Source organism: Phacochoerus africanus, chromosome 14, assembly GCF_016906955.1.
Source record: "Phacochoerus africanus isolate WHEZ1 chromosome 14, ROS_Pafr_v1, whole genome shotgun sequence".
NCBI classification, from domain to species: Eukaryota; Metazoa; Chordata; class Mammalia; order Artiodactyla; family Suidae; genus Phacochoerus; species Phacochoerus africanus.
In genome coordinates, this window is record NC_062557.1 from 15,395,493 (window position 1) to 15,423,275 (window position 27,783).

Consider the following 27,783-nt stretch of genomic DNA (forward strand, 5'->3'; position numbering starts at 1 on the left):
GAGCTATGGTGTAGGTGGCAGACTCGGCTCGGATCCTGCGTTGCTGTGGCTCTGGCATAGGCTGGTGGCTATAGCTTCGATTCAACCCCTAGCCTGGGAACCTCCATATACCGAGGGAACGGCCCAATAAATAGCAAAAGAAAAAAAAAGACAAAAACAAAAAAAAAAGTATGAATAAAGAAGGACTGTTGCGTAGAGGCAGGAGGAGTAAGAGTTAAAGAAATCATTAGAGTAGATGCTTTTTTTTTTTTTTTCCTTTTTCAGGTCACCCCACAGCACATGGAGTTCCTGGGCCAGGGCTGCGGCAATGCCAGATCCTTAAACCCACCATGCCAGGCCAGGGATGGAACCTGTGTCCTGGTGCTGCAGGGACACTGCCACCAATCCCATCGCTCCAGAGTGCTAACTCCGAGTAGATGCTAACTTCTGAAACAAGCTATAATCAGAAGTTAAACTGAGAGAAGAATCCAGCATTTATACCTGTCAATAGAGGCTACTATCAGTTTTCCCCACCTCCCCAGCCCTGCTGAACCCTCTCCTAATTAAGGTTGAGCTGGAAAGAAAAAAGGTTACCTACAAAATATAAAGGAGCTAATATAAGCCCTGGCCATGAACCTGATTCTACCGCGGCCGTATTAGAGCTTCCAGCACTGAATGAACAGAGGGGATGGAAACAGCTATGTAAATCTCCCATGCAGTAACAAAATAGAAGTTCCAGAATTATTGGAACTAAGAAAAGAACCTCCCAAAAAAATGAAAACCTGCAGATGACATTGGAGGAACAAATCAGGAAATCTTCAGTTAAGCAGAGACAAAAAAGGCAGGCAGCTATGCCCCCTTATCCCCACACCATCCTTTCTTACCTCATTGTTCATGTAATGTAGATCCAGAGGCTGCCCAAACACTGTTGTCACCTTGTGCTCCACATCTTCATATCTTACAGGCCGGCTGAACGCTATAATTCTGAAAAGGAAAAGGAAGAATGGTGAATTGGTTATTTTAAATACAGCGTTTAGAAGCTAATGTTCCTGAGTGCTATCTTCCTTTTCTCTTTTTTTTTTTTTTAAGGGCCACACCTGTGGCATATGGAAGTTCCAGGCTAGTGATTGAATTGGGGCTGCAGTTGCCAGCCTACACCACAGCCACAGCAATGCCAGATCTGAGCTGCATCTGCGACCTATACCACAGCTCACAACAATGCGGGATCCTTAACCCACTGAGAGAGGCCAGGGGTTGAACCCACATCCTCATGGATACTAGTCAGATTCAGTTTCATCTTCACCATCAAGGGAACTCCCTTTCCTTTCCAACACAGAATTCTCTCTTTATTTTTCATGCAGCTTGCCTTTCTCTGTATTTTTTTTTTCTTCTTATCTACTTTTATCTTTTCACCCTTCTGAGCATCTCTCATGTTTACCAATAGTACCCATAAGGAGTACTCAACACCAACCACTGTTCTACCACTTTAGTTCAGATCTGTCAATGACAGTTCAGTATCATAGTAGGACACCTAGATTTATAAACTATGTTCCAGGTATACCTGTTAGGAAGAAAACCTGAAGATTGGAGCAGCAATCCTGAAAATACGGTTTTAAATCCTAAATGACTCAAATCCAGGACTTGAAAGGTCTTTTCCATTGTTCATTTTTGAGATGCCACAAGAATCTCATGTTGATTTATCCTCAGAATTGAAATTTCCTACCAGAGTCACAGGAATTCCCCTTGAGTTGGTTATATGCCTAATCAGTTTTCTTAACCAAAGACACATGTAGGCATGTAAGTACTGTTGATACCGATTCTTTTCTAGAAAGACTCATTAGGTAAATTCAAAGAACAACTTCTATAAACAGATGGTAGACGGAGTTCCCGCCACAGGTCAGTGGAAACGATTCTGACTACTGTCCATGAGGACACAGGCTCAATCCCTGGCCTCGCTTCAGTGGGTTAAAGATTTAGAGTTGGCATGAACTGTGGTGTAGGTCACAGATGCAGCTTGGACCTGGTGTGGCTGTGGCTATGGCGTAGGCCAGCAGCTACGGTTCCTATTTGACCCCTAGCCTGGGAACCTCCATATGCCACAGCTGCAGCCCTAAAAAGACAGAAAGACAAAAAATAAAATAAACAGATGGTAGAGTAAGAATATGTTTAAAGAGGTCTTAAAATGAACTGTCATTAAAAGCCACAGCAAAATTTAAAAGTAGGGATAGATGAAACAAGGCTGGCAAAATGTTGATAATGTTGAAGCTGGCTAACAGGCCCTTGGGGGTTTAGCATAGTATTCTGTTTTTGTGTGTGTTTGTAATACTTTTAACAAAAAGTTTTAATTAATGTTTTAGGGTTAACTATATGATACTGGGGATAGTTAACAATTTTTGATGTACAAAGTGGCAATTTCATATCGTTCCAACCCAATACTCTAAAACTTAAATAATTAAAGCAAAAATAAGCAAAGAGATAAAACAGAAGAGAATATCAGAAAGAAGTGTGTGTGTGTGTTTGGTGTGTAAGAAAACAGAAAATACTGGAGTAGGGAAGGTCCTCCTAAACATTACATAAAATAGAAGACAAAAAGGAAGGAGGAGCTCCTGTCGTGGCTCAGAGGCAATGAACCCAACTAGTACCCATGAAGATGCGGGTTCAATCCCTGGCCTCACTCAGTGGGTTAAGAATCCAGCATTGTGGCATAGGTCACAGACGTGGTTCAGATGCCACGTTGCTGTGGCTGTGGCCGGCAGCTGCAGCTGCAATGTGATCCCTAGCCTGGAAACTTCCATATGCCGCAGGTTCAGCCCTAAAAAAAAAGACAAAACAAACAAACAAAAAGGAAGAAGACAAATTTGACAACAAAAATTTAAACTTTTGATGGCAAAATAAACCATCAACAAAATTAAAAAATAAATACCAAACCTGGAAAAAATACTTGCAAAAGTCAATTAAAAAAGGACAAAAGAAACACAAGCAAAGGATATGATGAGACAATTCACAGAAGAGTTATAGATAGCTAATAAATATGTGAAAAGACGCTTAAGGTAATAGGGAAAAGTGTCTTATTAAAACCACCTTCCTGGAGTTCCCGTCGTGGCTCAGTGGTTAACGAATCTGACTAGGAACCATGAGGTTGCAGGTTTGATCCCTGGCCTTGCTCAGTGGGTTAAGGATCCAGCGTTGCCGTGAGCTGTGGTGCAGGTCAAGACGCAGCTCAGCTCGGATCCTGCGTTGCTGTGGCTGTGGGCGTAGGCCAGCGGCTACAGCTCTGATTGGACCCCTAGCCTGGGAACCTGCATATGCCTCAGGAGCGGCCCAAGAAAATGGCAAAAAGACAAAAAATAAAATTAAAAAATTAAAAAAATAAAACCACCTTCCTCTCTTCGTATGTCCAGACTAGCTGAAATCTGACTAGTATGTGGCAGCGCAGCAGCACTCAGCCCTGAGCCTCTGCAGTTCTCGCTCTCTTTCATGCTGAGAGGAAGAAGTGTGTGGTTCTTTCACATCTCCCCTGCCCATCAGAGTAGGAAATGGTATAACCAGGGGGAGAAACAATAAGCCACAGGAAAGAGGGATCTAAGCCATTGGATTTTAGTGGAATCTGACCAGATAACTTCTTTGATGTTCTGTGTGCCAGGCTGGCTAAAATCAGTGGGCAGCATAAAAGCCTTTATCATCTAGAACTGCGCTGTTCAATACAGTAGCCACCAGCCACATGTGGCTACTGAAATTCAAATTAATTAATGTTAAATTTAAAAACTGGCTCCTTCAGATCTCACTAGCCACACTGCAAGTGCTCACTTGACACATGTGGCTAGTAGCTAGTATACAAGAGAAGAAAGCCATAAGTCAGTCATCCCTCCAAAACCCAGGTCTACATCTGCAGATCCAAAACATTTCAAATAAATTCTAGAAAGTTCAAAAAAGCAAAACTTCAACTTGCTGCATGCCAGCAACTACTTACATTGTATAAGGTATTATAAGCAATCTAGACAAGATTTAAAGTATATAGGAGGGGAGTTCCCATCATGGCACAGTGGTTAACGAATCCGACTAGGAACCATGAGGTTGCGGGTTCGGTCCCTGCCCTTGCTCAGTGGGTTAACGATCCGGCGTTGCCGTGAGCTGTGGTGTAGGTTGCAGACGTGGCTCGGATCCTGCGTTGCTGTGGCTCTGGCGTAGGCTGGCGGCCACAGCTCTGATTCGACCCCTAGCCTGGGAACCTCCATATGCCGCGTGAGCGGCCCAAGAAGTGGCAAAAAGACAAAAAATTAATAATAATAATAAAGTATACAGGAGGATGTGCAGAGGTTATATGCAAAGACCGCACCATTTATTTATTTATTTGTTTGTTTGCCTTTTGTCTTTTTAGGGCCACAGCCACGGCATATGGAGGTTCCCAGGCTAGGGGTAGAGTTGGAGCTACAGCTGCCGACCTGTATCACAGCCATAGCAACTTGGGATCCAAGCCATGTCTGTGACCTACACCACAGCTCACGGCAACACTGGATCCTTAACCCACTGAGCAAGGGCAGGAATCGAACCTGCATCCTCATGGATACTAGTTGGGTTCGTTAACCACTGAGCCACGACAGGAACTCCCTATACAAGGAACTTGACTATCCAAGGAGTTTGGTATCCATGGGGCAGGGGGAGGGGTCCAGGAACCAATTTCCTCAGATACCTAATGACAAGTGTAGAACATTCCCACTACAGCAGAAAGGTCTACTGGGTAACACTGATGGGATATTACTATAAACAATAATCTATTCTTTACACAAAGCCTAACATCTCAGGAAGTTAATTTCTCTATAACTTTTCCTTCAGCCACCTTTCACTTTTTTTGAAATTATATTGATGAATATATTAGTTTATATCCACCAGGAAATCCATCCATATTGTAATCCTTATATTTTTCCCTCAAATCAACTTTGCCAAGTAATAATTAGATGCTATCTTCTTTAGAGAGAATAGCTTTCTACTAATTCCTGATAATAAATCACACCCCCTCCATCAGGATCTCAGCAACAGTTCAAAAGGGGCCACTCAGATGTCCCTAGCACAGTCAGAAAAAGATCAAGCTCTGAGATAAATCCTGCATTTGGCCTGGCAATGAGCAACCCAAAAGTCTGGGATCAGAAACCAGGACTCCCAGAGGTTTGGTAAGATCTAAGCTGCTGCCATTCTACCAAATAACAGGCATTTTCAGGCCAGTACTTCAAAAAGAGGTCTAACACCCAGGACTGCCACCCCCACCAGAGTTCCAGACATGAAGGGAGGGAGATCCTAACCCACAGTCCTCTCCGGAGGCTAAGAGGGAAGAGGGTCCGGAGTGTGAGCCCCACCCTTCCACACCAAAGGGACAGTCAGCCCACCAGAATGGATACCTGGCAATGGTCAATGGGAAAAGTCACTGCTTCTCTCTTTTCTACAAATTCTAATTCTATAAGGGCCCATAACATGCATATAGACACTGTCCACATTCCCTGCAAAAAGTAAAGAAAGCCCACAATAACATTCTCTACAAAGTCCTAAGACATGAAATACATGACACCAGTGGGACGGAAATCCTGTGAAATCAGATTATGATCATTATACAACTACAGATGTGATAAATTCATTTGAATAATAAAAATGGAAAAAAATAAAAAATTTTAAAAATTTAAAAAAGAAATACATGACACCAGAGCTGTCTGGCACAGAGCAGCTTGAACTTGGCTTCCTTGCACCAACTTTATATAAAGTCCTCAATTCCACACACAGTACACAGTGAAATGCCACAGGTCCTGAAAACAGCTCCATAAAAAGAGAATGCACAGTTTTGAAAACCTTGATACCAATACTGCCACTCCGGCCTTCAAAAGGCCATTCCTGCCTGACCACCTTAAATATTTGTGGTTTCGATCTGGCAGCATCTCTGAAACTAAACACATACAGTTTCTCAGTGTAAGTCCACTCACTGTAACTGCACACCACTTTGGGAACAGGAATTCAGAAGAGAGTAACTGCGTAATTAGGCTCCAACACAATTGAGCTTTTGATTTCATATCTACTTCTGAAAACTCTGCTGCTCCAAGCTTGGCAATCCCTCCAAAACCCAGTCAGGTCAGAAGTGTGAAAAGCAGAAACAAAGAAGTGACAATTTAACTTCTGTGCTGCTGGCAGGACACAGGATGAGCAGCTGGGGACAGAGTTCAGAAGACCTTCCTCCCTCCAGGCCTGGAACAGCCCTAGAAGCCACATGGCGGCAGCAGGACCCTAGCTTTGCAGACCACTCTCTGCACCATGTTTCCGTTGGGCAACCTCCACCAACCTTACAGGCTTCTGAAGGAATCTTCTTAAGGGAGAAAAGCAGCCACAGATCTCCTTGGGAGCTAGCTTCGAAGAGGGTGGAAAGATGCCAGCAGCAGAGAACTACCAATACAAGAACGTTTGAAGGCATTAAGGTCCTCCAGTGGGACTTGTGAAGCAAGAGGATCTTATTCTTCTGGCTATGCTCTCTGCCCCTCCTATGGCGCAAAGCAAAGGAAAAGGGGCGGGGGCAGTGATCAATGGGAGAGAAAGGCAAAGATACGAAAAAGATATTGAAAAACACTTATGGAGTTCTCGTTGTGGCACAGTGGAAACAAACCCAACTAATGTATCCATGACGATGCAAGTTCGATCCCTGGCCTTGCTCAGTAGGTTTAAGGATCTGGCCTTGCAAAAGCTGTGGTGTAGGCTGCAGATATGGCATGGATCCTGCATTGCTGTGGCTGTGGTGTGGGCTGGCAGCTGCAGCTTCAATTTGACCCCTAGCCTGGGAACCTCCACATGCCGGGGGTGTGGCCCTAAAAAGAAAAAAAAGAAAAGCAGCTTATGTACATATGTACCACACACATGCACACACTGGGTCTCAAATCCCATGACCAGAGTTCTGTATGCTTTCTTAAAGGTTTTCCTTAAAATAACTTGAGAAATTAGTGGAGTAATATTTTTCTCCACTGAGAACTTCTACCTTGACTTTCTACAAAAACTATCTGGAGACAATAGAGAAAAGGATAGAAGGGTTTTGTAACATTACTCTCATTTCCCTAAAGTAAGATACAGAATACAGACTGGAAAAACTCCCTTTCTATGTTCTTGAATGATACAAAATCTTTCACAATTGAGAAGACATGCAGGTTCCCATGACCTAGAAGACATTTTAAAGAAACCACCAATTCACCAACCTGACCCCTACTGTGGACAAAACCAGGGACACTGTACCGGGCATGGGAATGGCACCATGTCACGGGAGAATCCTCATCTCCCTCTGATGCCTACGGGTGGCACAGTGTGTGTCTGGAAGGCATGACTCAGTATATCTGGTGTCCTGACTTCTTCCCCTAGCACAATGGCAGAGCTCACAGTAGCAGGATAAGAGCAGAAGAGTAAAATACAACATTAACAGTTGAAATGGCTTCCAATTCTAAAACCAGAAACAAGGCTGAATCAGTTGGCCCGGCCAAGGGTGAAACTGTCCCCTTTATGCCCATTACCCAGCCAGTGACCCACAGCAATCATTCCAAGCTGAAAGCTAAGAAATGCAGCACACAGGAAAACAACCATTCATCAGAAGACAGACTTACCGCCTCTCCCCATTGTGCTCAAACTTGACTCTGACGTCACTCTGCCAAAGAAATGATAGACAGGTTAGCAAGTTCTCTGGCTGTGTCACTCCTGCCCTTCCCAGGTACGCCTCAGGCAGTCCTTTAGCAATATTCAGCAAACATCCCTGGCTCCTGTTGGAGCTTCTCTATCTTGACAGGCATTCCTTTCAAGGAGCTCCAACCTCAAGAGCAACAAAGCTCTTGGGATAAGATCCCTTGGTGGCAGCCCTAGCTCAGGTGCTCTGCTCTGACATGTCATTTCTAAGCTCACACACTTTCTATTTCTGCAACTGGCTCTGGAGTTTCTCCCACTGTATCACCGCCTCCTGGCCAGGATACCTTTCCTTCTTGGCTGATGTAATTAAACAGAAAAAGAAACCTTAATACTTACAATTCCTAACTATACTGCCACAACCAAGTCACTTATCTAATATGAGTCTCAGTTTTTTTATCTGCAGAATAGGGTTAAACGCACCTAATTCACAGAGCTGCTAGGAGAACTAAATGAGCAAATGTAAAAGTAAAATACCTAATACAAAGTAGACATGCAATAAATAGTTGCATACTAATGATCTCTGTGATCCTTTCAAGGCTACCCTCAGTGGGAGTAAAGTGACACTTTGGATAAATACCTTATAACTGTCCCAAGGTTTAGCTTAACTGACCATTATGGGTATCCTTCAAGCTCCAGAAGGACAGGAACCACATCTCTCTTGCTTTTGTAGCTCCAGTGACAGGCAAAGGAAATAGTATATAATATTTGTGCTTAACAGTATTTGTTAAATGGATTAATTGATTGAAGAACAGTTTTGAGTGTGTCAGAAATAAGAGGAAGTAGAAGTGTTAGAATATTCTGTTAAGGAACAAATAGGAGGAAGAGATATTGCAAAGGGCTTGAGGGAGTTTAGAATGACAGGGAGTTCCCGTTGTGGTGCAGTGGAAGCGAATCTGACTAGTACCCATGAGGATGCAGGTTCAATCCCTGACCTCACTCAGTGGGTTGGGGATCTGGCATTGCCCTGAGCTGTGGTATAGGTCGCAGACAAAGCTCAGATCCTGCATTGCTGTGGCTATGGTGTAGGCTGGCAGCTGTAGCTCTGATTGATTGGACCCCTAGCCCAGGAACCTCCAAATGCCACAGGTGTGGCCCTAAAAAGCAAAAAAGCAAAAAAAAAAAAATGACAGCAAAGGGGAAAAGATATTACAGAAGAAGAAGAAAAGAACAGAGGTAAGAAAGGGTTCATAGTCAATGAATGAAAATTATACTGAGATAGACAAATTAAAATACTGTGGCCTGGAAGGAAGAAGAGGGTTTCAGAGTATCTGAAAATGAAGAACAGAGCAGACAGAGAAGACAACAGAAAAGGGAGAAAGTGGAAAGGTAAGATGGATGCACAAAGGACCCCCTTTCCCAAGAGACTGAAGGGCTAGACTTCTCTTTCAGTCCAATTCATACCCTCAAAATTATTGAGGACCCCAAAGAGCTTTTGCTTATATAAATTATATCTACTGATATTTTCCATATTAGAAATGAATACTGAAAAAAATTTAAACTTATTTTATTTGGAGTTCTAGTTGTGGCTCAGCAGTAATGAACCCGACTAGTATCCATGAGGAAGCAAGTTCGATCCCTGGCCTTGCTCAGTGGGTTAACAATCTGGTGTTGCTGTGAGCTGTGGTGTAGGTCACAGACGCAGCCCCAGAACTGGCATTGCTGTGGCTGTGGCATAGGCCCGCAGCTATAGCTCCCATTCGACCTCTAGCCTGGGAACTTCTGTGTGCTGCAGGTGTGGCCCTAAAAAGCAAAACAATAAATTCATTAACTAATTTTATTAATTTTAAAATAATTAAAAATCATTATGTGTTAACACTTTTTTTTTTTTTGCTGCACCCATGCCATATGCAAGTTCCCAGGCCAGGGATCGAATCCAAGCAGCAGTTGTGGTGCAGGTCACAGCTACAAAACAGAATCCTTAACCTATTGTACCAGGCCAGGGATCAAACCCATACTGCCAGAGACAATACTAGATCCTTAACCCACTGTGCCATAGCAGGAATTCCCACATTTTAATTTAAAAAATATATATGTTTTTTATAAAGTGAAGTGGGAGAATGAAAATCTCTTTAGTGAATGGCTTAATAGGAGACAGGTGGACTCTCATATCAGCTTGTTTTCAAACTATTGTGATAAGATGTATCAGGTAGCCTCTGGAAAACTCTACTGCACATTCTTTATGAGTATGAGGGTGAACAGGTAACATCTTAGTACTATTATGAAAATAGTTTTGACCTGATGGACCCCTAAAAATTTCTTGGGAACCTTCTGGGGGGGGGGGTGTCCCAGAATACACCTTGAGAGTCACTGAATTAATATATAAGAATACATCCTCTAGGAGTTCCCGTCGTGGTGCAGTGGTTAACGAATCCGACTAGGAACCATGAGGTTGCGGGTTCGATCCCTGCCCTTGCTCAGTGGGTTAATGATCCAGTGTTGCCGTGACCTGTGGTGTAGGTTGCAGACACGGCTCGGATCCCGCGTTGCTGTGGCTCTGGTGTAAGCTGGCGGCTACAGCTCCGATTAGACCCCTAGCCTGGGAACCTCCATATGCCGCGGAAGCTGCCCAAGAAATGGCAAAAAGACAAATATATATATATATATATATATATATATATATATATCCTCTAACCCATTAATTTAAAAATTAGGAAGTGGAGGCTCGAGGAGCTTAGTGTCCCTGTAAAGTTCACATACTAAACAGTTGCAGCAAAGCTCCCCTGAGGAACAGGCCTGCAATATGACAACTCCTCAATATTTAGCTCTGATAAAGCCCTATTATCCTGCGATGTAACATATGGACTTCATCCATTAACAATTATGACAGGAGTTCCAGTTATGGCTCAGCAGAAACAAACCTGACTAGGAACCGTGAGGTAGCAGGTTCGATCCCTGGCCTCACTCAGTTGGTTAAGGATCCACAGGTTAAGCTGTGGTGTGGGTTGCAGATGTGGCTCAGATCTAGTGTTGCTGTGGCTCTGGTGTAGGCAGGCGGCTACAACTCCAATTCGACCCCTAGCCTGGGAACCTCCATATGCTGCAGGTACAGCCATTAAAAAAAAAAAAAAAAAAAGAGCCAGGATTCAAACCCTTAAGCCCAGATGTGCTACAAATTTATGTGTCACACAGCTAAGGGAAGTTTATTTTACTCACAGAAGCAGGGATTCAATGGGAGCACTAAAAGAAGGAAACCCTCAAAGGATCTTTTAAGACCTTACTTTTCGGAACTCATGGAGGAGGTGGAATTATAATGCAGTCAGAATCAGAAGACCACAGTATTGATCATGCAAGAAGCTATGGGCCCTTGGCAACCAATAGGGGAGGCTCTGACAGAGGCTGTAAATGGGTGGCAATGGAGAAGGCGAAACGGGAAGGCAGTGTGCCCCAGCTAGTCTGCATTCTAGGTGAAAAAGATGGTGCATGCGTGCATGCACACGTGCATATGTGCACACAAGCAGAGATGGGACTCTGCAGCAGAGGAAGTTATCATGTGGCCTCAAGGTTTGTATGAGTGACAACAGTTTTTTCACTGTCTTCTTCTTCTCCTTTCTCTAAAGTGCTAAGCAGTTCCCAAGGCAAGGGCCTGAGACAGGCTGCCATGCTCTGATGTGCCATCACCAGACACCCACACTGTCCAGTTCCACAGCCAGCTCTGAAGTAGCACAAGTGCTCAGCACACAGTCCCATCTGTCCCTGCAGCTGGGTTACCACTCCCTTCACCTCCTCCTGCTGACAGCCCAACACACCTTAATGTAGCTCTCACTATTACTATATTTTATTAACAGATTCTATTTTTAGAACAGTTTTAGATTTGTAGAAAAATTAAGCAGATAGAGCAGAAAGTGTCCATATACCCTTCTCCCCACGCCCAGTTACCCCTATTATTAACATCATACATTAGTATGATACATTAATTTTTGTTACAAAATTTTTTTCTTTTGGGGCGCCCTGCAACACATGGAGTTTCCTTGGCCAGTGAGCAGATCTGAGCTGGATCCTTAACCCACTGTGTTGGGCCAAGGATCAAACCCATGTCCCAGTGTTCCAGAGATGCTACCGATCCCACTGCACCATAGCAGAAGCCCCTATTTTTTTCTTTTTTCTTTTTAGGGCACCTGTGGCATATGGAAGTTCTCAGGTTAGGGGTAGAATCAGAGCTGCAGCTGCTGCCCTTCACCTCAGCCACAGCAACATGGGATCCAAGCTACATCTGTGACCTAAAATAAACCACAGCTCACAACAATGCTGGGTCCTTAACTCACTTAGCAAGGCCAGGGATCGAACCTGAATCCTCATGGATACTCGTCAGATTTGTTTCTACTGCACCGCACTGGGAATTCCAACTATCTTTGTTTGTTTGTTTTTTGTTTTTTAGGGCCACGCCCATGGCATATGGAGGTTCCCAGGCCAGGGGTCCAATCGCAGCTACAGGTGCCGGCCTACACCAGAGCCACAGCAACACCAGACCTTGGCCAGGTCTGAGACCCACACCACAGCTCACAGCAACTGCAGATCCTTAACCCACTGAGCAAGGCCAGGGATCGAACCTGCAACCTCATGGTTCCTAGTCTGATTAATTTCTGCTGTGCCATAATGGGAACTTCCTCTAATTTTTTTAAATAGTAATAAAAAACACACAACAAATAGCTCTCATTCTTAAACTGGGGCATTATATTTATACGCACCTATGAAGGAATCCCATCCTTACCTCTGTGGGACTGAAGGAACTAAATTTATTTCATTATGGGCCATAATCCAAACACTATTCTACGTGAATTTAGTCAGAAAGGGAATTAAACTTTTGCCTCAAACCACAAATGACTCCTACTCAAGCCTAACCTAGCCTGTGATTAGTAAGCAGTGTAAACAAAGATGCCTAGCCTTCTGAATCCCTTCTCTGATGTGGTAACAGCCTTTCCACAGCAGGATGCAGGCCCATGACTGGCTTCCATGTACTACATGGTATGCCCAAATCTACCAAGTTCCTAAATCTGAGTTTCCCCTGACAGGCAGGCTAGAGTAAGCCATGGATAAGAAAATTCAGATAAAGATAACTGGATTCAATTCCTTCCTGCCAGTCATTCTCCCTGCCTCTCCGAGGCATTTTACTCTGGCGACCAAGTCCTTTGTCACGAGGTTCTCTCCTCCTTGCCTCTGTGACGCTATACCAACCCAGGAAACCTGCCACCACTCTAATCACTTCTGCTTCTTTGCTGGTTCCTCTTCCTCAAGCCTTCTCCCACCCCTCCCCCAACATGTGACTGTTCCTCAATGTTTGGACTTTTGGCCTCTGGATTTCTCTCCCTCTCTTCACATCTTCTCAGCAGGAATTAAAAATCTAAATAGAACTTTCCCAAATCTCTATGTTCAGCCCCAATTTCTCAAGCAAAACCTCATCTGTCTTTCTTGTATTTGAGGAAGATAAATCGCTGTCAGGAATGCAGTGCCAGAGTCAAAACGTCAGGCTTGAAATCCTGGCTCTACAACCTCCCCACTGTAACCTTGAACTTGTTACTAATCTCTCTGTGACCCAGCTTCCTCATCTGTAAAGTGAAAATAGTGATAGTATCTGTCTCATGGAATTACCACATAATTTGGACAAAGATAAGACAAGAGTATCTATCTGACACATACGTGTTCAATAAATGATTATACAGGTCCATTCTCCTTTAACCAAAAACCCTTGGAGCCAAAAGTGTTTCAGAATGCACTTCTAGATTTAGAGCAGTAGTAGTACACTCTCTCTCTCTCTCTGTGTGTGTACACACACATATAATTCTTTTGCTTTTTAGGGTCACACCGTGGCATATGGAAGTTCCCAGATGAAGGGTTGAATCAGAGCTGCAGCTGCCAGCCTACACCACAGCCACAGCAACATGGGATCCGAGTCGAATCTTCTACCTACACCATAGCTCGCCGCAACGCCGGACCCTTAACCCACTGAGTGAGGCCAGGGATCAAACCCACATCCTCAGGGATACTAGTTGGGTTTGTTACTGCTGAGCCATGATGGGAACTCCATGTTCTATATATTAAGTGATGCCTCCTCTGGGGAAGGGTGTCTGTGCAGCACTCCCATGGCAGAAGCACATCAATCACAGGCATTCCATGCACTCCTCTGCACTGCTCAGCCTCTTCTGAAGTTAGTTTGGGGCTTTGTAACCAGTTCTGACCAACAGCTGGGAACAGAACTGAGCACTATACTCTCTTCAATGGCACCCACATGTTCCAGGTCAGAGGAGCTACCCTCAATCAGGGTCCCTAAGTGACAGCGGGGAACAATGTCCTCCTCTTCCCTGTTTTGGAAATGTTTGTAAAGTCACAAAGACGTAGAATTTACCTGTTAACAGAGCAAAAGCTATCATTCGAAGCCCTCTGGAATTTAAGCTCACTCAGTTTACCTAACCATCTCACACTGTTTGTTCTCAAAGGGAAACCTCTCTCCAGCCAGTGCAATGCCCACCCTATTTCCTGAACTATGCCATATTCATTCCAACCACTAGGCCTTTGATAATTCAGTTTCCCAGAGTTCCCATGGTGGCTCAGGGAACTAATAAGCCAGGTTAGTATCCATGAGGATATGGGTTCAATCCATGACCTCATTCAGTGGGTTAAAGTTCCAGCACTGCTGTGGCTATGGTATAGGCCGGCAGCTGCAGCTCCAATTCAACCCCTAGCCTGGGAACTTCCATATGCTGCAGATGTGACCCTAAAATAAATCAGGTTTCCAGCCTGGAGTGCCACACTTTCTCCTCTCCACCTTGCTGAACTCTGACACATCCTTCACAGTCCACTTCCAATGCCACCTGCCCCAGAAATGACTCTAACTCCTTCAGCCCTAGGTCATCTTTCACTTTCCTGGCCTCCTGTGGCTCTCAGTATCTGTATGACACATTTAGGCACGGTCACATCCTACCTTAATTTCTTCTTTTCTCCTATCTATTTCTCATTTCTAGTTAAGACTGCATGATTCCTAGGGTACAGGGAATATAACGTATATTTCTTTTGTCCAAGAAGCTTGAGCATAGGCACAGGTTGAAGTGAATGGAAAGGTGCCACAGCTGCTGAGAAAAAAGTTCCAGCACAAAAATTCAGGTCTAGGCAGGTTCATATCCCCCTCCCACCAGAGCCAATCTGGTGAAAGGAAGAGTGAGAGCTATGCCCAGGAGAAGGTCAGTGCAGGCCTCCAGGCTGAGTTACAGATTTGGGAACTCATTGGGGGCAACTGGAGTAACTAATGATACCAAACTTTGAAATGATCTTCTCAAAGTCTGAACTCAATGACTGAACATGCAACCCAAGAAAGTTCCCAAGAACTCAAAACAACAACAACGTGTTTATTAAACAAAGGTTTGTGAACCTCTGACCTGGCAAAAGCCCCAGCCAGGTATCATCTTTGGTACCCTCTCTCTGATTCTGTAGTGCTCCCCCTCCCTATAGTTGCTATATACCTTTAATGGTTTCCATCTTTGGCACTAGAGTCTTTATTTTACTAAAGACAGTAAATAAAATGGAAGAAAAAGCCAAGAGCAACAAAAATGATTTTGTGTGACTCAGGAAAGTCCTAAGAGATCAGTGGAAGAGATGATTATAAAGCAACCCTGGGCTTTCCTGCTGTGGCTCAGTGGTAATGAGCCAAACTAGTATCCACGAGGACACAGGTTCCATGCCCGGCCTCGATCAGCATTGTCGTGAGCTGTGGTGTAGGTTGCAGATGCAGCTCAGATCCCGAGTTGCTGTGGCTGTGGTGTAGGCTGGCACCTATAGCTCCAATTTGACCCCTAGCCTAGGAACTTCCATATGCTGAGAGCATGGCCCTAAAAAGAAAAGGGGGGGGAGAAAAAAGCAAGCAACCTTTTTCTCAGCCCTTGTTCCTTCTATATCCCCAGTCCTAGCACTGTGCCTGGCTCAGGGAATCAGTGAATAAATTAATGATTAAATGGTGTATTAGTTATTTATTACTACTTAATAAACTAACACAGAAAAGGAAACTTCTTACGAAACTGACATGAGACTTGTATAATGCATTATGTTTTGTTTTCAAACTAGCCGGACTATCTTATCAACAACCCTTGAAAGAGAAAGGGAAGTCCTGAAGAGTCAGGACTATCACAGTAAAAGCAAAAGACAGTCTGCTCAACACTGACCCTGCTGGAGGAATAGCTCCTAGAAATCTCTCCTCTACAACTGATAGCCAGGAGCCTGCCCTTGCAGCACCTGCTGTGAAAAAAAAAGCAACTTTTCCATTCTGAAGTACCCACTAGTGAATATGTAGAGGGTCAGACTCAGACCATGGACTCTGTTCAAGCCTTAACCTACCAGTGTGATAAGATTCAAAGGAACATAAAGTTCCCGCTGTGGCACGGTGTGTTAAGAATTCTACTGCAGGAGTTCCCGTTGTCGCTCAGTGGTAACAAACCCGATGAGTATCCATGCTGCTCAAGTGAGTTAAGGATCCAGCGTTGCTGTGAGCTGTGGTGTAGTTCACAGACATGGCTTGGATCCCGCACGCTATGGCTGAGGCATAGGCTGGCAGCTATGGCTCCAATTCGACCCCTAACATGGAAATCTCCATATACCATGGGTGCAGCCCTCAAATACAAAGACAAAAAAGAACCCCACGGTAGAAGCTCCAGTCATTGCATAGGTCACAGCTGTGGCTCGGATTCAATCCCTGGCCCATGAACTTCCATATGCCTCAGGTGTGACAATAAAATTTTAAAAGAAATTTTAAAAAAAATTAAAAGATTCAAGGGAAAAGAATCCATGGAAATAAGGATTCTATTTCTTCTTCCACTGGGACTTTCATATATTAGGCTAGCTTCAGAAGTCTGCAAAGGACCATCTAATAGATAGTAATGACAATTCAATAAAAGTATAAAACCTTAACCCTTTCGGTTCCATGACAATCTGCATAGTTCTGGTTAGAAGCTTTTACTAGGGCTCATACCTACAACGCCAGAACATAACAGAAGCGATATAATCACTACATTTGTACATTGTTTTACAATGTATAAAATACTTTATGTTCTGTCTATGATCTTACAACAACTTTCAGAGGTAGACAGTATGCCTGTATTTTCAGATGGAAAAACTGAGGTTTAGAAAGGTTATTAGACTTACATATGGTAAAACCATTCTGACCAGGAGTCAGAAGATCTGGGTTTGCTTCCTGGCTCTATTTAATACCTTTGCATAAGCACTTTGTAAACTTTATAATATATTATACACATTTATAGTTGTTATTTTGTTAACTTTTGTTGTTGAAAGCACTCTGTAAATTGTAAAATCTCATGTTGAAGGATTAAACAACTCAAGGATTTGTAGACCAGTGCTCTTTTCACTCTATTAAGCTGTCAACCTCACAGAGAAAGAGTGCTTGTTGATAAAGTACTGTGAGTTAATGACTGGTAAAGGGATGTTGCACAGCATGGCCTACAAAACCATCCATAGGCTCTAGCCATACCTAGGATGTGCCATACATATCTAAGAATGTGTAGCTAGCTCCGACCAGGCTGTAGGCTTCCAGGGACCTAATGTCCAGGTAGAAGAATACAAAGAGCACAGACCCCTCCTCCTAGCAAAGAGCTGAAAAACCAAGCACCTCATGCCCCTGTACTTCCATAACTGCTTAGAATGCTTAGCTGTTCTCTTTCTCAATCATTGCCTAGCTTGTTTACTCAAGAAAGAGGATGTCTGAAGTCCTACCAAGTAGAGTTATTACATTAGGTTTTCTAGTTCTTCTAGGTCCCAGGTCCCAAACAACTCTGTCAATGAACCCTCAGCTCCCCTGGCATTCCCTGCTGTTCCAAGCTTGAGCCCATGAGGCTATGCCAATCTCAGCTCTGCCATTCTCACACTTAAGTGCTGCTTGCCTCTGCCAGCGCATCTCATCACTGGACAAAGCACCTTCCTGCTGGCCAAAATACTTAGCTTACTTTCAACTAGGATTCTGCAATTTGAAACTTCAGCCCAAATTGACATTTCTTAGACCAATTGGGTATCTCTTAGACATTTAAATTAGGTTTTGCTTTCTTTCCTTTCTCCTCTTAACCATGGACCTTTTGGCAGAAAGACCAGTAGTGGAGAAAATGGTCCAATCCTATCCCAGTTCCAAGCAAACAAAAACAAGAATTTTTTTAAAGGGAATTCACTCTGTTAACTGTAAAGTCCTATGTTAACAAATGATTAACATCTTGGGACTCTTAGACTGGGCTCTTTTCATTACCCTGAGCTGTAAACACCTCCTCCTCCCCCAAATGTTTCCATCACCTGCATCTCACCCCATCCTTCCTTGGAAATGCATTCACTGAGGCTTTCTCTCGCCTTTCGCTTTTAGGATTTTGCCGAAGAATATTTTGTCCTGGTCAGAAGCTGAACACCTGCTACATTTCCCAGGAGAGGCCACTCTACAACCTTGACTTTATTAAAGGGAGAAGCTATTTTGACATTATCATTGCCCTTTTAGCAATATTAACATAAAACTCTGAGCTTCAATTTCTAAACAGCATGCTCATTCCACAGATTCACATTCCTCCCAGACCCCCATGCTCCTAGAACAGAATCTTAGACAGGATTCCCAATGATGAGCTTATCCCAATGTACAGAAATTCAGAACCTGTGTTGAGGGAGTGAATGTACCAAGGAGATGTACTCATCTCCAAACATGTACTTAATTTCTTGCCAACAAATCATTAGTCCCTTATACAGTATATAAAGTTGTGCTGTCCAAGACAATAGCTGCTAACCACATGTGGTTATTTAAAATAATTAAAGTTAAATAAAATTTTAAATTCAGTTCCTCAGTTGCTCAGTAGCTACGTGTGGCTAGTGGCTACTACACTGGACAGCACAAACATAGAACATTCCTATCATCACAGGAGTTTACTGGCCAACACTGACAGAGGCTGCTTATGAATAATATCACTGTGAGAAACGGTGACAGAACACAGGTAATGAGTAACAAGCGCTCCCTACATATCCACGAAAACAATCTGTCCAGGAAATGAATTCCACACTCTTCCAGCACTAGCATTGGATTTAAAAGCACATTTTAGCTTTAACGGGTAATTTTGTTCCTTACCAAAAATTTCTTTTTCTCACTGGCCCCTGCACATGAACTTGCTGTTACTGTGGGGCTGTTCAGAAGGGCTGAGCTGCTGCTGTTGTGTTTTTTCTTTAAAAACAAAAAAACTGAGGTTAATAATTTGTATCCTTCATGCAACAGAAAAAATTTGACAATACTCAAGTAAACTGTGAGTCCAAAGAGTTAGTAATTCTTGTTAAGATTACTTCCTGAGGAGTTCCCGTCGTGGTGCAGTGGTTAACGAATCCGACTAGCAACCATGGGGTTGTGGGTTCGGTCCCTGCCCTTGCTCAGTGGGTTAAGGATCTGGCGTTGCCGTGAGTTGTGGTGTAGGTTGCAGACGCGGCTCGGATCCTGCATTGCTGTGGCTCTGGCATAGGCTGGCGGCCACAGCTCCGATTAGACCCCTAGCCTGAGAACCTCCATATGCCGCGGGAGCGGCCCAAGAAATGGCAAAAGATTTAAAAAAAAAAAAAAAAAAGATTACTTCCTGATACAAGCTTATCTTTTTCACAGACTTCTACCTTTATACTGCCTTCACTCCAGTAACACAGCAGCAGGCACAGTAAAAATCAGGACATTTCTTATAATAGGTTGTAGGCTCTAAGCAGGATTCCTAAAAGGTAATCTCCCTTCAAGGCATGATCTGAGACCACTTCACCCCTCCTCTTCTCAGCCGGGTTTTCCTTGGGGCCTTCCAACTCAAGAAAGCTTCCCCTTTTCATCTACTAACTGGTACCCACACAAATAGTCCCATTCGGAGAAAGATCAGGTGACTGGAGCAGCATTAGCAAGCACACTCCACATAGGAAGACAGGAAGGAAAGTGAGGTCATTAGACTCAAGCCTGGGGGGAGGGGATTCACTTCTGGTAAAATGCTCCCTTCCAAAAGTAGCTTTGTATAGAAATGAATTACAGCAAGGGAGAAGCCACCAGTACAAGAATAATGTATGAACACAGTACAAGAATGGGCCCTATTCTGTTGTTCTTCCAGGTCTGTAAAGTAACCACAAAAAAATAAAAGCAGCTTTCTAAACTATTCCTTCTACTAAAACTGAAACAAAAGGACTCAGGCTCCCTAGTTTTCCTAAAGGCAGGAAATACCCTGGGAGGCTATATCTAGCAGACCTCAGACAGAAAAGGTTCTAGGCTTGTATTTTCTCTAGGAACCAAGAGTACTTCTGAAGGATGGTAGATAAGGTACAAATGAGGAGAGAGAAGGTTAGCTGATGACAAAGAGAACCACAAGGAAGGTTATTATGGCAAATTTCATTAAATACACCAAACATGCCATCTGATACCCAGTAGGAAGAAAAGCTCCCCATCATTCACTCTTCTCTGCCGCCCAAAGGACCCAGGAGACTGAGAGGTAAATGACAGTGGAGGTGAGAAGGTTCTCAACAGTGCACAAGTTTAAATGTTAACGAAATACAAACTTTCCCTAAGGAAGCACACAACTCTCAATAAAACAGGCACTCTCAACTACCCAAGTGAATGAAGGAGAACAACTATAAACAACAATAACAACAAAATCACTCATTGTTACCTTCAGAATATATTGTATCAAGTTTTATTAAATAAACTTCCCTTCCTAATTTTAGCTTACATAAACTAATACTGAAAATAATGTTTCCTGAGTATACACTGTAACATAGCTACAAAAATCTTCTGAGTTTGTGATTGTGAATCTGGATAAAACATTTGCCAAATGATCAGTAAAGAAAAAATTATATGAATACTTTCCCCATAATTAGCAAGGAAACTACTCTTATTCCCACAGATGAAACATTTATGTATAAGGTCAGATGCACGAGGCATTGGGACTGCAGAACATGACCCACACCTGATTGGTATTCAGCACTTACCACTTAACAGACTGTGAAAAGAAGGGGCCAATAGCATTCAAGCATCATTGGCTTCTCAAATATTTCCCACCTGAAAACCTCTCCCCACCAAGTCCAATTAAGCTTGCTATGGCCACACACACACCTGCCTATTTGGGTGACCAGTGTCTTTGTTCTTAATGGTCTCATATCCAGGCACCCGGGGACGTCGGCTCATCTGGAGGGCCACCAGATCCTTCATGATCGAGTTCAGTGCCTCCTGTTCGTCTGCAAAGAAAGAAAGCACATGCACTAAGATACTTTAACACAGACCACAAAAGTACTTTCACAAATTACATGACAGACTCAGGGAGTTCTGCCCAGGTGAAATGACAGATCCTGTAACTATAATCACATGAATTTGCTATCCGTGAAAAGTAGATAACTGAGGTCAGACTATGGCAATGTGAATTTTAATGGATTCTAATAGCTTTCCAATCAGATTTCTGGCAGCAATATCTATGAATTCACTGGGGGCAAGGGAGGTGCTCAAACAGAGCAATTCCTCGTGCCAGAGAAACTCAACCAGAAAAAATAGATGAGAAGTTGGAATGAAGTGAAGAACAACAGAGCACAGTGTAGTAGGGTACGGAGTGAAAAGATGAATTCATGGAGTTGATTATGGGACAAAGACATTCTTTTTTTATTTTTTATTTATTTACTTATTTATTTATTGTCTTTTCGTCTTTTCTAGAGCCTCGCTCGCAGCACATGGAGGTTCCCAGGCTAGGGGTCAAATCGGAGCTGTAGCTGCCGGCCTACGCCAGAGCCACAGCAACGTGGGATCCGAGCCAAGTCTGCCACCTCCACCGCAGCTCACGGCAACGCCAGATCTTTAACCCACTGAGCAAGGCCAGGGGTCGATCCCGCAACCTCATGGTTCCTAGTCGGATTCGTTAACCACTGCACCACGATGGGAACTCCGACTTATTCTTAAAGCATCGTTTGTAGAAAAGCATGTTTTAAAAGGTACTAAACGAGGACCTCAGGTTGCTGTTTTGAACATAAGTTGCTTTATAAGCCTAGCCTTTGAAGGCCTCCCCTCCCAACTCTTTACAAGTTTATAGGCCTTCTGCTTCCCAGAGGGAAGTTAAAAGGCATTTCTATTGTTTTTCTTCCCTAACTGACCAAGCAACGCATTGTCTCTGCCTTACTGGTATTACTTGTAATCCCCCTTTCTTGAAATAGCATAGAGCACTAGAGTTCTCATGCACTGAAGACAACTGGCTAAAACCTAGAACCTAAAACAGCCCAATTCCATGTTTTGCAAAATTCTCCCAGGTCTTTCAAGAGGTCCTTGTCCACTCAAATGGCACTGTGGTGTAGAAAATAAAATTGATTTGTTGATCTGCAAAGATACCTGAGGAATGAGTTTTTACACTTGCTTTAGTAACAAGTCAGTCACTTAGGGACTCAGGGCGCACCTTAAAATAAGCAGTGTAAGACTCCACCAAAAAAGAGTTCCCTTGTGGCACAGTAAGTTAAGGATCTGGTGTTGTCACTGCAGCAGCTCGGGTCACTGCTGTGGCACAGATTTGATCCCTGGCCTGGGAACTTCCACATGCTGCAGTGGCAGCCAAAATTTTTAAAAAGTTTTAAATTGAAAAAAATAAAAAGGCTCCACCCAAAAAGGGTGCCGATCTTCAGCCCTGTATCACTGTCTGTTGAAAATATTCTCATACCCCATGGAAAGAGCAGCATGGAGCATAGGAAGTAAAACGGTGTTATTTGCTTCTCCCCTTTCCTAGACCAACTCTACTCAGATGCCCTACATGCCATTTGAGAAGGTGCAGAAAAGGAAGGAGAAGGGTGCCCATGAAGAGGTTTTTGCCTGATCAGAAAATGAGATTTAAGACTTGCTGGAAAAACATCAGTAGAGTAACTTCCCAACTAATTCCACTTCAAAATATATTCAAAAGTATGAAAGTGATAGAGCTGTAAAACCAAAAGAATGAGATAAATGGAATAACAGAGGAGGAAGTGGGTATCTATACAAAGACACTTGTCAAAATTAAAACACATACATCCCATCAATTATTTTATATTTTTAGCAATTTACCTATACGCTCCTTAAAGAGAGGGAAGCTGCTTGGTTTTTGTTTTTTAACCTCCTAATCAAAATGTAAAAACAGAGCATAACATCTAAGCTAGGATGATTGGCTAATATATATATATATATACACATATATATATACACACACATATGCTTATATATTGTCTCATATGTCATTAAATATTATACATGTATAAAATTATTGAGCCAAATGTAACAGTTAATTTCAAGTACAATTATGATTAGATGGGTGTTTTCTGAGGACCATCCAGTGATGGTCCTGCAGCAGAATGCATGGAGTTTTCAGTATCAAGGTAATCACCCTCTGAAATGAGAATTTCAATTGTCTCATCTCAGATATCGAAACAAGATGGATGTGAATACATGCAGACACACACATATGCTTTTCAAGTCAAATACATGACACGTGTGACTAGAGAAACTGTTTCTAATTCTGTGTAAGATGATGCTATTATAAGAGCTGGTCTATCAAGTTGACAAAATCTGTTTCCAGGAAGCTAACCAATTCCTGGTATTACTTAATGGCTAAACTTGTTTGGTAGTTCCAACGCTGAGAACACACTGGAGGAATGGTCTGGCACAACCTCTTAAATTCAGGACAACTGACACAAGTGAAACAAGAGTTATAGAATCTGATTTTGTGTCAAAGTTGAATACATTTCTAGAGGCAGACTGTTTCTTTTTGGGGGGGGAGGGGGATGCACCTGTGGTATGCAGAAGTTCCTGGACTGCTGTGCTGTCACCCCACAGCAGTGACAACAGTGGGTCCTTAACCCACTGAGCCCTCAGGGAACTCCAAGTTCTTAGTAATCTGATATTTTAAACTGAGGAAAAGGATTAAGACAGTAACTAAATCAAGTGGCTCTTTTAGGCATTTCTTCCTGGATTGAGATTTTTTTATTTTTATTTTTTTTAATCTTTTTAGGGCCGCACCCACAGCATATGGACATTCCCAGGCTAGGGGTCAAATAGGAGCTATAGATGCCAGCCTATACCATAGCCACAGCAATGCCAGATCTGAGCCGAGTCTTCGACCTACACCACAGCTCAGGGCAATGCCAGATCCTTAACCCGCTAAGCAGGGCCAGGGACTGCACCCGAGTCTTTATGGATACTAGTCGGGTTCGTTACCACTGAAACCAGGGGAACTCCTTGGATTGAGATTTTAACTGAATTATCTGTACTACTATATTTTACTTAAAAAATAAAAACAAACCTTTTAAATACAAATAGTAGCTTCCTTAAGAGTGCAGCAGTCAGTTATAGGGACTCTGGAGTTGGAAAGACCTGGGTTTAAGGAAACCTTAAACAAATCACTTATTCTCCCTAAACCTCAATTTCTTCACCTGTAAAATGGAGAGAGCGAAAGTATCATTACATAGAGCTGCTATGAAACGTAAGAGAAAAAAAAAAAACTTACGAATTATTCTTCATGGTACCTAACACTTAGTAATGCTGAAAAAATGCTGGCTATTATTATCATCAATGAAAAAAAGGTTCATGGGAAAAGACTAGAGGCCACAATCTACTCTAATAGTTTTATATCTGAATTTTTATTAATCATTAACAATAACTGTTTACTTAATACCTAGCATGTATTATACATTAAACGGTTTTTTAAGGTATTAACTCTAGGGGTAAAAAGGCAAACAACATACAAATACAAGGTGCAAATAAAGAGAATGAGGAGCTCCCATCGTGGTGCAGTGGAAACTAATTTGACTAGAACCATGAGGATTCGGGTTCAATCCCTGGCCTCGCTCAGTGGGTTAATGATCTAGCGTTGCCTCGAGCTGTGCTGTGGGTCGCAGATGTGGCTCGGATCTGGTGTGGTTATGGCTGTGGTGTAGGACAGCAGCTATAACTCTGATTCAGTCCCTAGCCTGGGATCTCCATAGGCCGCAGGTGCAGCCCTAAAAAGCAAAAAGCAAAAAAAGACAAAAACAAACAAAGAGAATGAATTAGACAAGATACAAACCAGAATACATAAGCACACGAGTGAAAAAATTTTTTTACAGTGTGTGTAACAAGAGGTTATAGAGATGATTTTACAGAATAAAGATCCTTTCAGAAGATGTTCCACCCATGCAAGAGAGCTTCACAAATGAACTGAGGAGGAGAAGAGGCATGAAAGTAAGTGAGCGATGAAGGAAAAGACAAGAGGGTCAGGAACTGATCCTCAGTGAGTAGTAACTATCAAATAGAGTGGGAAGAAAGTATGCTGGCAAAGAAGCTTTTAGAAGGACTGGGGGGAAAAAAAGAGTCACACCACAGAAGCTAAGACCAAAGAACAGTGGCAGGTATAGGCCAGGCAGGTCTGATAGACTAGTAGAGGCAAAAAAAAAAAAAAAAATTTACAGTGAATTGAGAAGCTGGAGAGTAAAAGAAAATCGGAAGTAATGGAAATCAACAATTCATTTTTAACCTTTACACGTGAATAAGTTGAGGCAGAGGGTAACAGTATGCTATAAACTTGAAAAGATTTCCTAAGGATGGGGGTGGTCTGACACACTTAAAAGCTACCAGGAAGAAGCACAGAGGAAGAAGTTAATTCTAGAGAGTAAGAGGTTAAGGATCTAGTGGGAAGGAGTAATCAGAAAAAAGAAAAGGAATCTGCGAAACAAGGTGGTTTATGGTTCAGGCTTAAAAAGTGGAAGCTCTTAAGCAGACAGCTATCCATAATTATCCAGCTGCGGGGACTTTTTCTTCTCCCAATACCCTGAGCTATGGCCTGGGGGCCGCCAGGCAACACATTCCTCTCCCATTGGCCCCAGAAGGAAGTCACTCTTCCAGACTGAGCTATTACTTCTATCTAAAAGCACGGTCCAAAGGCACTCCCATTTATGAATTCCCTTGGTTAAAAACTCAGAAAAGGAGTTCCCATTATGGCTTAGTGGGTTAAGGACGCAACACTGTCTCTGTGAGGCTTCAGGTTCCATCCCTAGCCCTGAGAGGTAGATTAAGGATCCAATGTTGCCCCCAAGCTGCAGTGTAGGTTGCAGATGTGGCGGGGATCCAGTGTTGCTGTGACTGTGACATAAGCCTCAGCTGCAGCTCCAATTCGACCCCTAGCCTAGGAACTTCCATTTGCCACAGGTGCAGCAGTAAAAGGAAAATAAATAATTTTTTAAGACAATAAAAAATAAAAACTCAACAATGTTTCCAGAAGCAACATGTCCTTCAATAAACATTGTTGTCTTGCATGATGCCCAGACTCTCTTCCATATATACAAACTTCAAATCTTTGTTTTCACCTAACAAATGATGTTATTTCTTTATCTTGCCAATGCTCTACTATACCCAGCTCTGCCAGATCGTCTGATCACACCACTCACCTAGGAGACCCTGTGCTTCAGAGCGTCTGTGAGTCAGATTTTACTGTCTCTCTGTTCATGACATGTCACATACTACCCCTGCCTCTACCCTGTGCATACCTGGGCAAACAGCATTTCAGAGTAAGTATAAGCAAAAAGGTCTGATCTTTAAGTCACAAGAAACATTCCTTTAGGGCCATGGTTGAACTGGATTTGCCAGATCTCAGAAGTCAAACTCTGGTGTTCATTTTTCTATTTCTTGGATCTAACAGCCTTCAACATTAACTGATGACTTTAATATTATTGATACCTCTTAAGAATCACTATATCACCATCTTTTTTTTTTTTTTTTTTTTTTTGCTTTTTAGGGCCACACCTGTGGCATACGGAGGTTCCCAGGCTAGGGGTCTAATCAGAGCTACAGCTGCCAGCCTACACCACAGCCACAGCAACGCCAGATCTGAGCCGCGTCTGCAACCTACACCACAGCTCACAGCAACACCATATCCTTACTGAGAAAGGCCAGGGATTAAATCCGAAATCTCCTGGTTCCTAGTGTCGGATTTGTTTCCGCTGTACCACAATGGGAACTCCTCACCATCATATTTTAATGTTTAATGGAACTGACTTTAGCAATCTAAGGACTATACCATAATGCATGTCAATCCCGAAACTACAAGATTGATCTCTCCCTCCTATGTACCTTCACAGTTTTGACAAAGTATCCATAACATCTCATTGCACTTATATCTCTACATGTTTCTGGCTCGTCTCACCTAACTGTAACTTTTTAAACACAGGATAAATGCATGTACCAGAGCCTAATGCTATATCTGACACATAACAAATGCTCAATAAATGGGCAAAGAATAAACAGCTTACACAACCAGAACCAATAAAAACTGCTTCTTTTTCTTTTTTATTTTTTGCCTTTTAGGGCCACACCCAAGGCATATGGAAGTTCCCAGGGTAGGGGTGAAATCAGAGCTGCAGCTGCCGGCCTATACCACAGCAACCCTGGATCCAAGCTGCATCTGAGACCAACACCACAGCTCACAGAAATGCACTGAGTGAGGAACCTGGCCCCATGGATATTAATCAGGCTCATTTCCACTAAGCCATGACAGGAACTCCAAGAAAACTGCTTCTTATACTTTATGTATTCCCCTAAGTAATGCTCAGTTGGACTGATACTTTCTATAAATGCCTAAATTCAGTTTTAAAAACCAATCATTGTTTTGTAAAATATCAGAAATCTAGTCATTATATAACCATGTTGATTCAGTCAACTGTGATCCCAATTTCCATCAAAACAGTTGCTAATGATTTAGAGTATACACAAGTGGTCGGAGTTTAGCCAAACTGAATTGAGACTGGTCTAATTGGGAGATCCCAACAGCCCCGAATCCTAGACACACCAGGCATCCGTAAATCACAATGATTCTGACCTCAAACCAAGTTATCAAACCAGAACCACACCATCCTAAATCCTATATGCAGTTCACCACCATTTCCTGTAACATTTCCAAGTTGCTACACATTTTTCAGTAATATTTCCCACTAAATTTTAGATTGCTTTTATAGAGTCCAAATAAACAGTAGTAAATTAGTCTTAGGTGTTATCAACAGCATTTGCCACTATAATTACTAGAACTAGGAGAGAATTTTGGTGTGCCCAAGAAAAAATAACCGGTCAATCCCCAATTTTTTTTATAACCACATAATATCAAAGCTCCTCCAAAAGAGAATATTTCC

The 27,783-nt window shown here is 42.7% G+C and overlaps 1 protein-coding gene across 2 annotated transcripts in view; it reads right to left on the reverse strand.

Moving 5' to 3' along the window:
• MAP3K3 (mitogen-activated protein kinase kinase kinase 3) overlaps positions 1–27,783 on the reverse strand; it is a 70,131-nt gene that overhangs the window by 39,511 nt on the left and 2,837 nt on the right. Inside the window, exons 2-5 of one of the 2 annotated variants that reach the window (XM_047756969.1) lie at positions 20,747–20,868; positions 18,755–18,847; positions 7,596–7,636; positions 864–963 (exon numbers count right to left, since the gene is read on the reverse strand). In XM_047756969.1, the coding sequence (XP_047612925.1) occupies positions 864–963; positions 7,596–7,636; positions 18,755–18,847; positions 20,747–20,868 (356 nt within the window). The remainder of the gene's footprint in view (positions 1–863; positions 964–7,595; positions 7,637–18,754; positions 18,848–20,746; positions 20,869–27,783) is intronic. The other variant, XM_047756970.1, reaches the window with a different exon arrangement.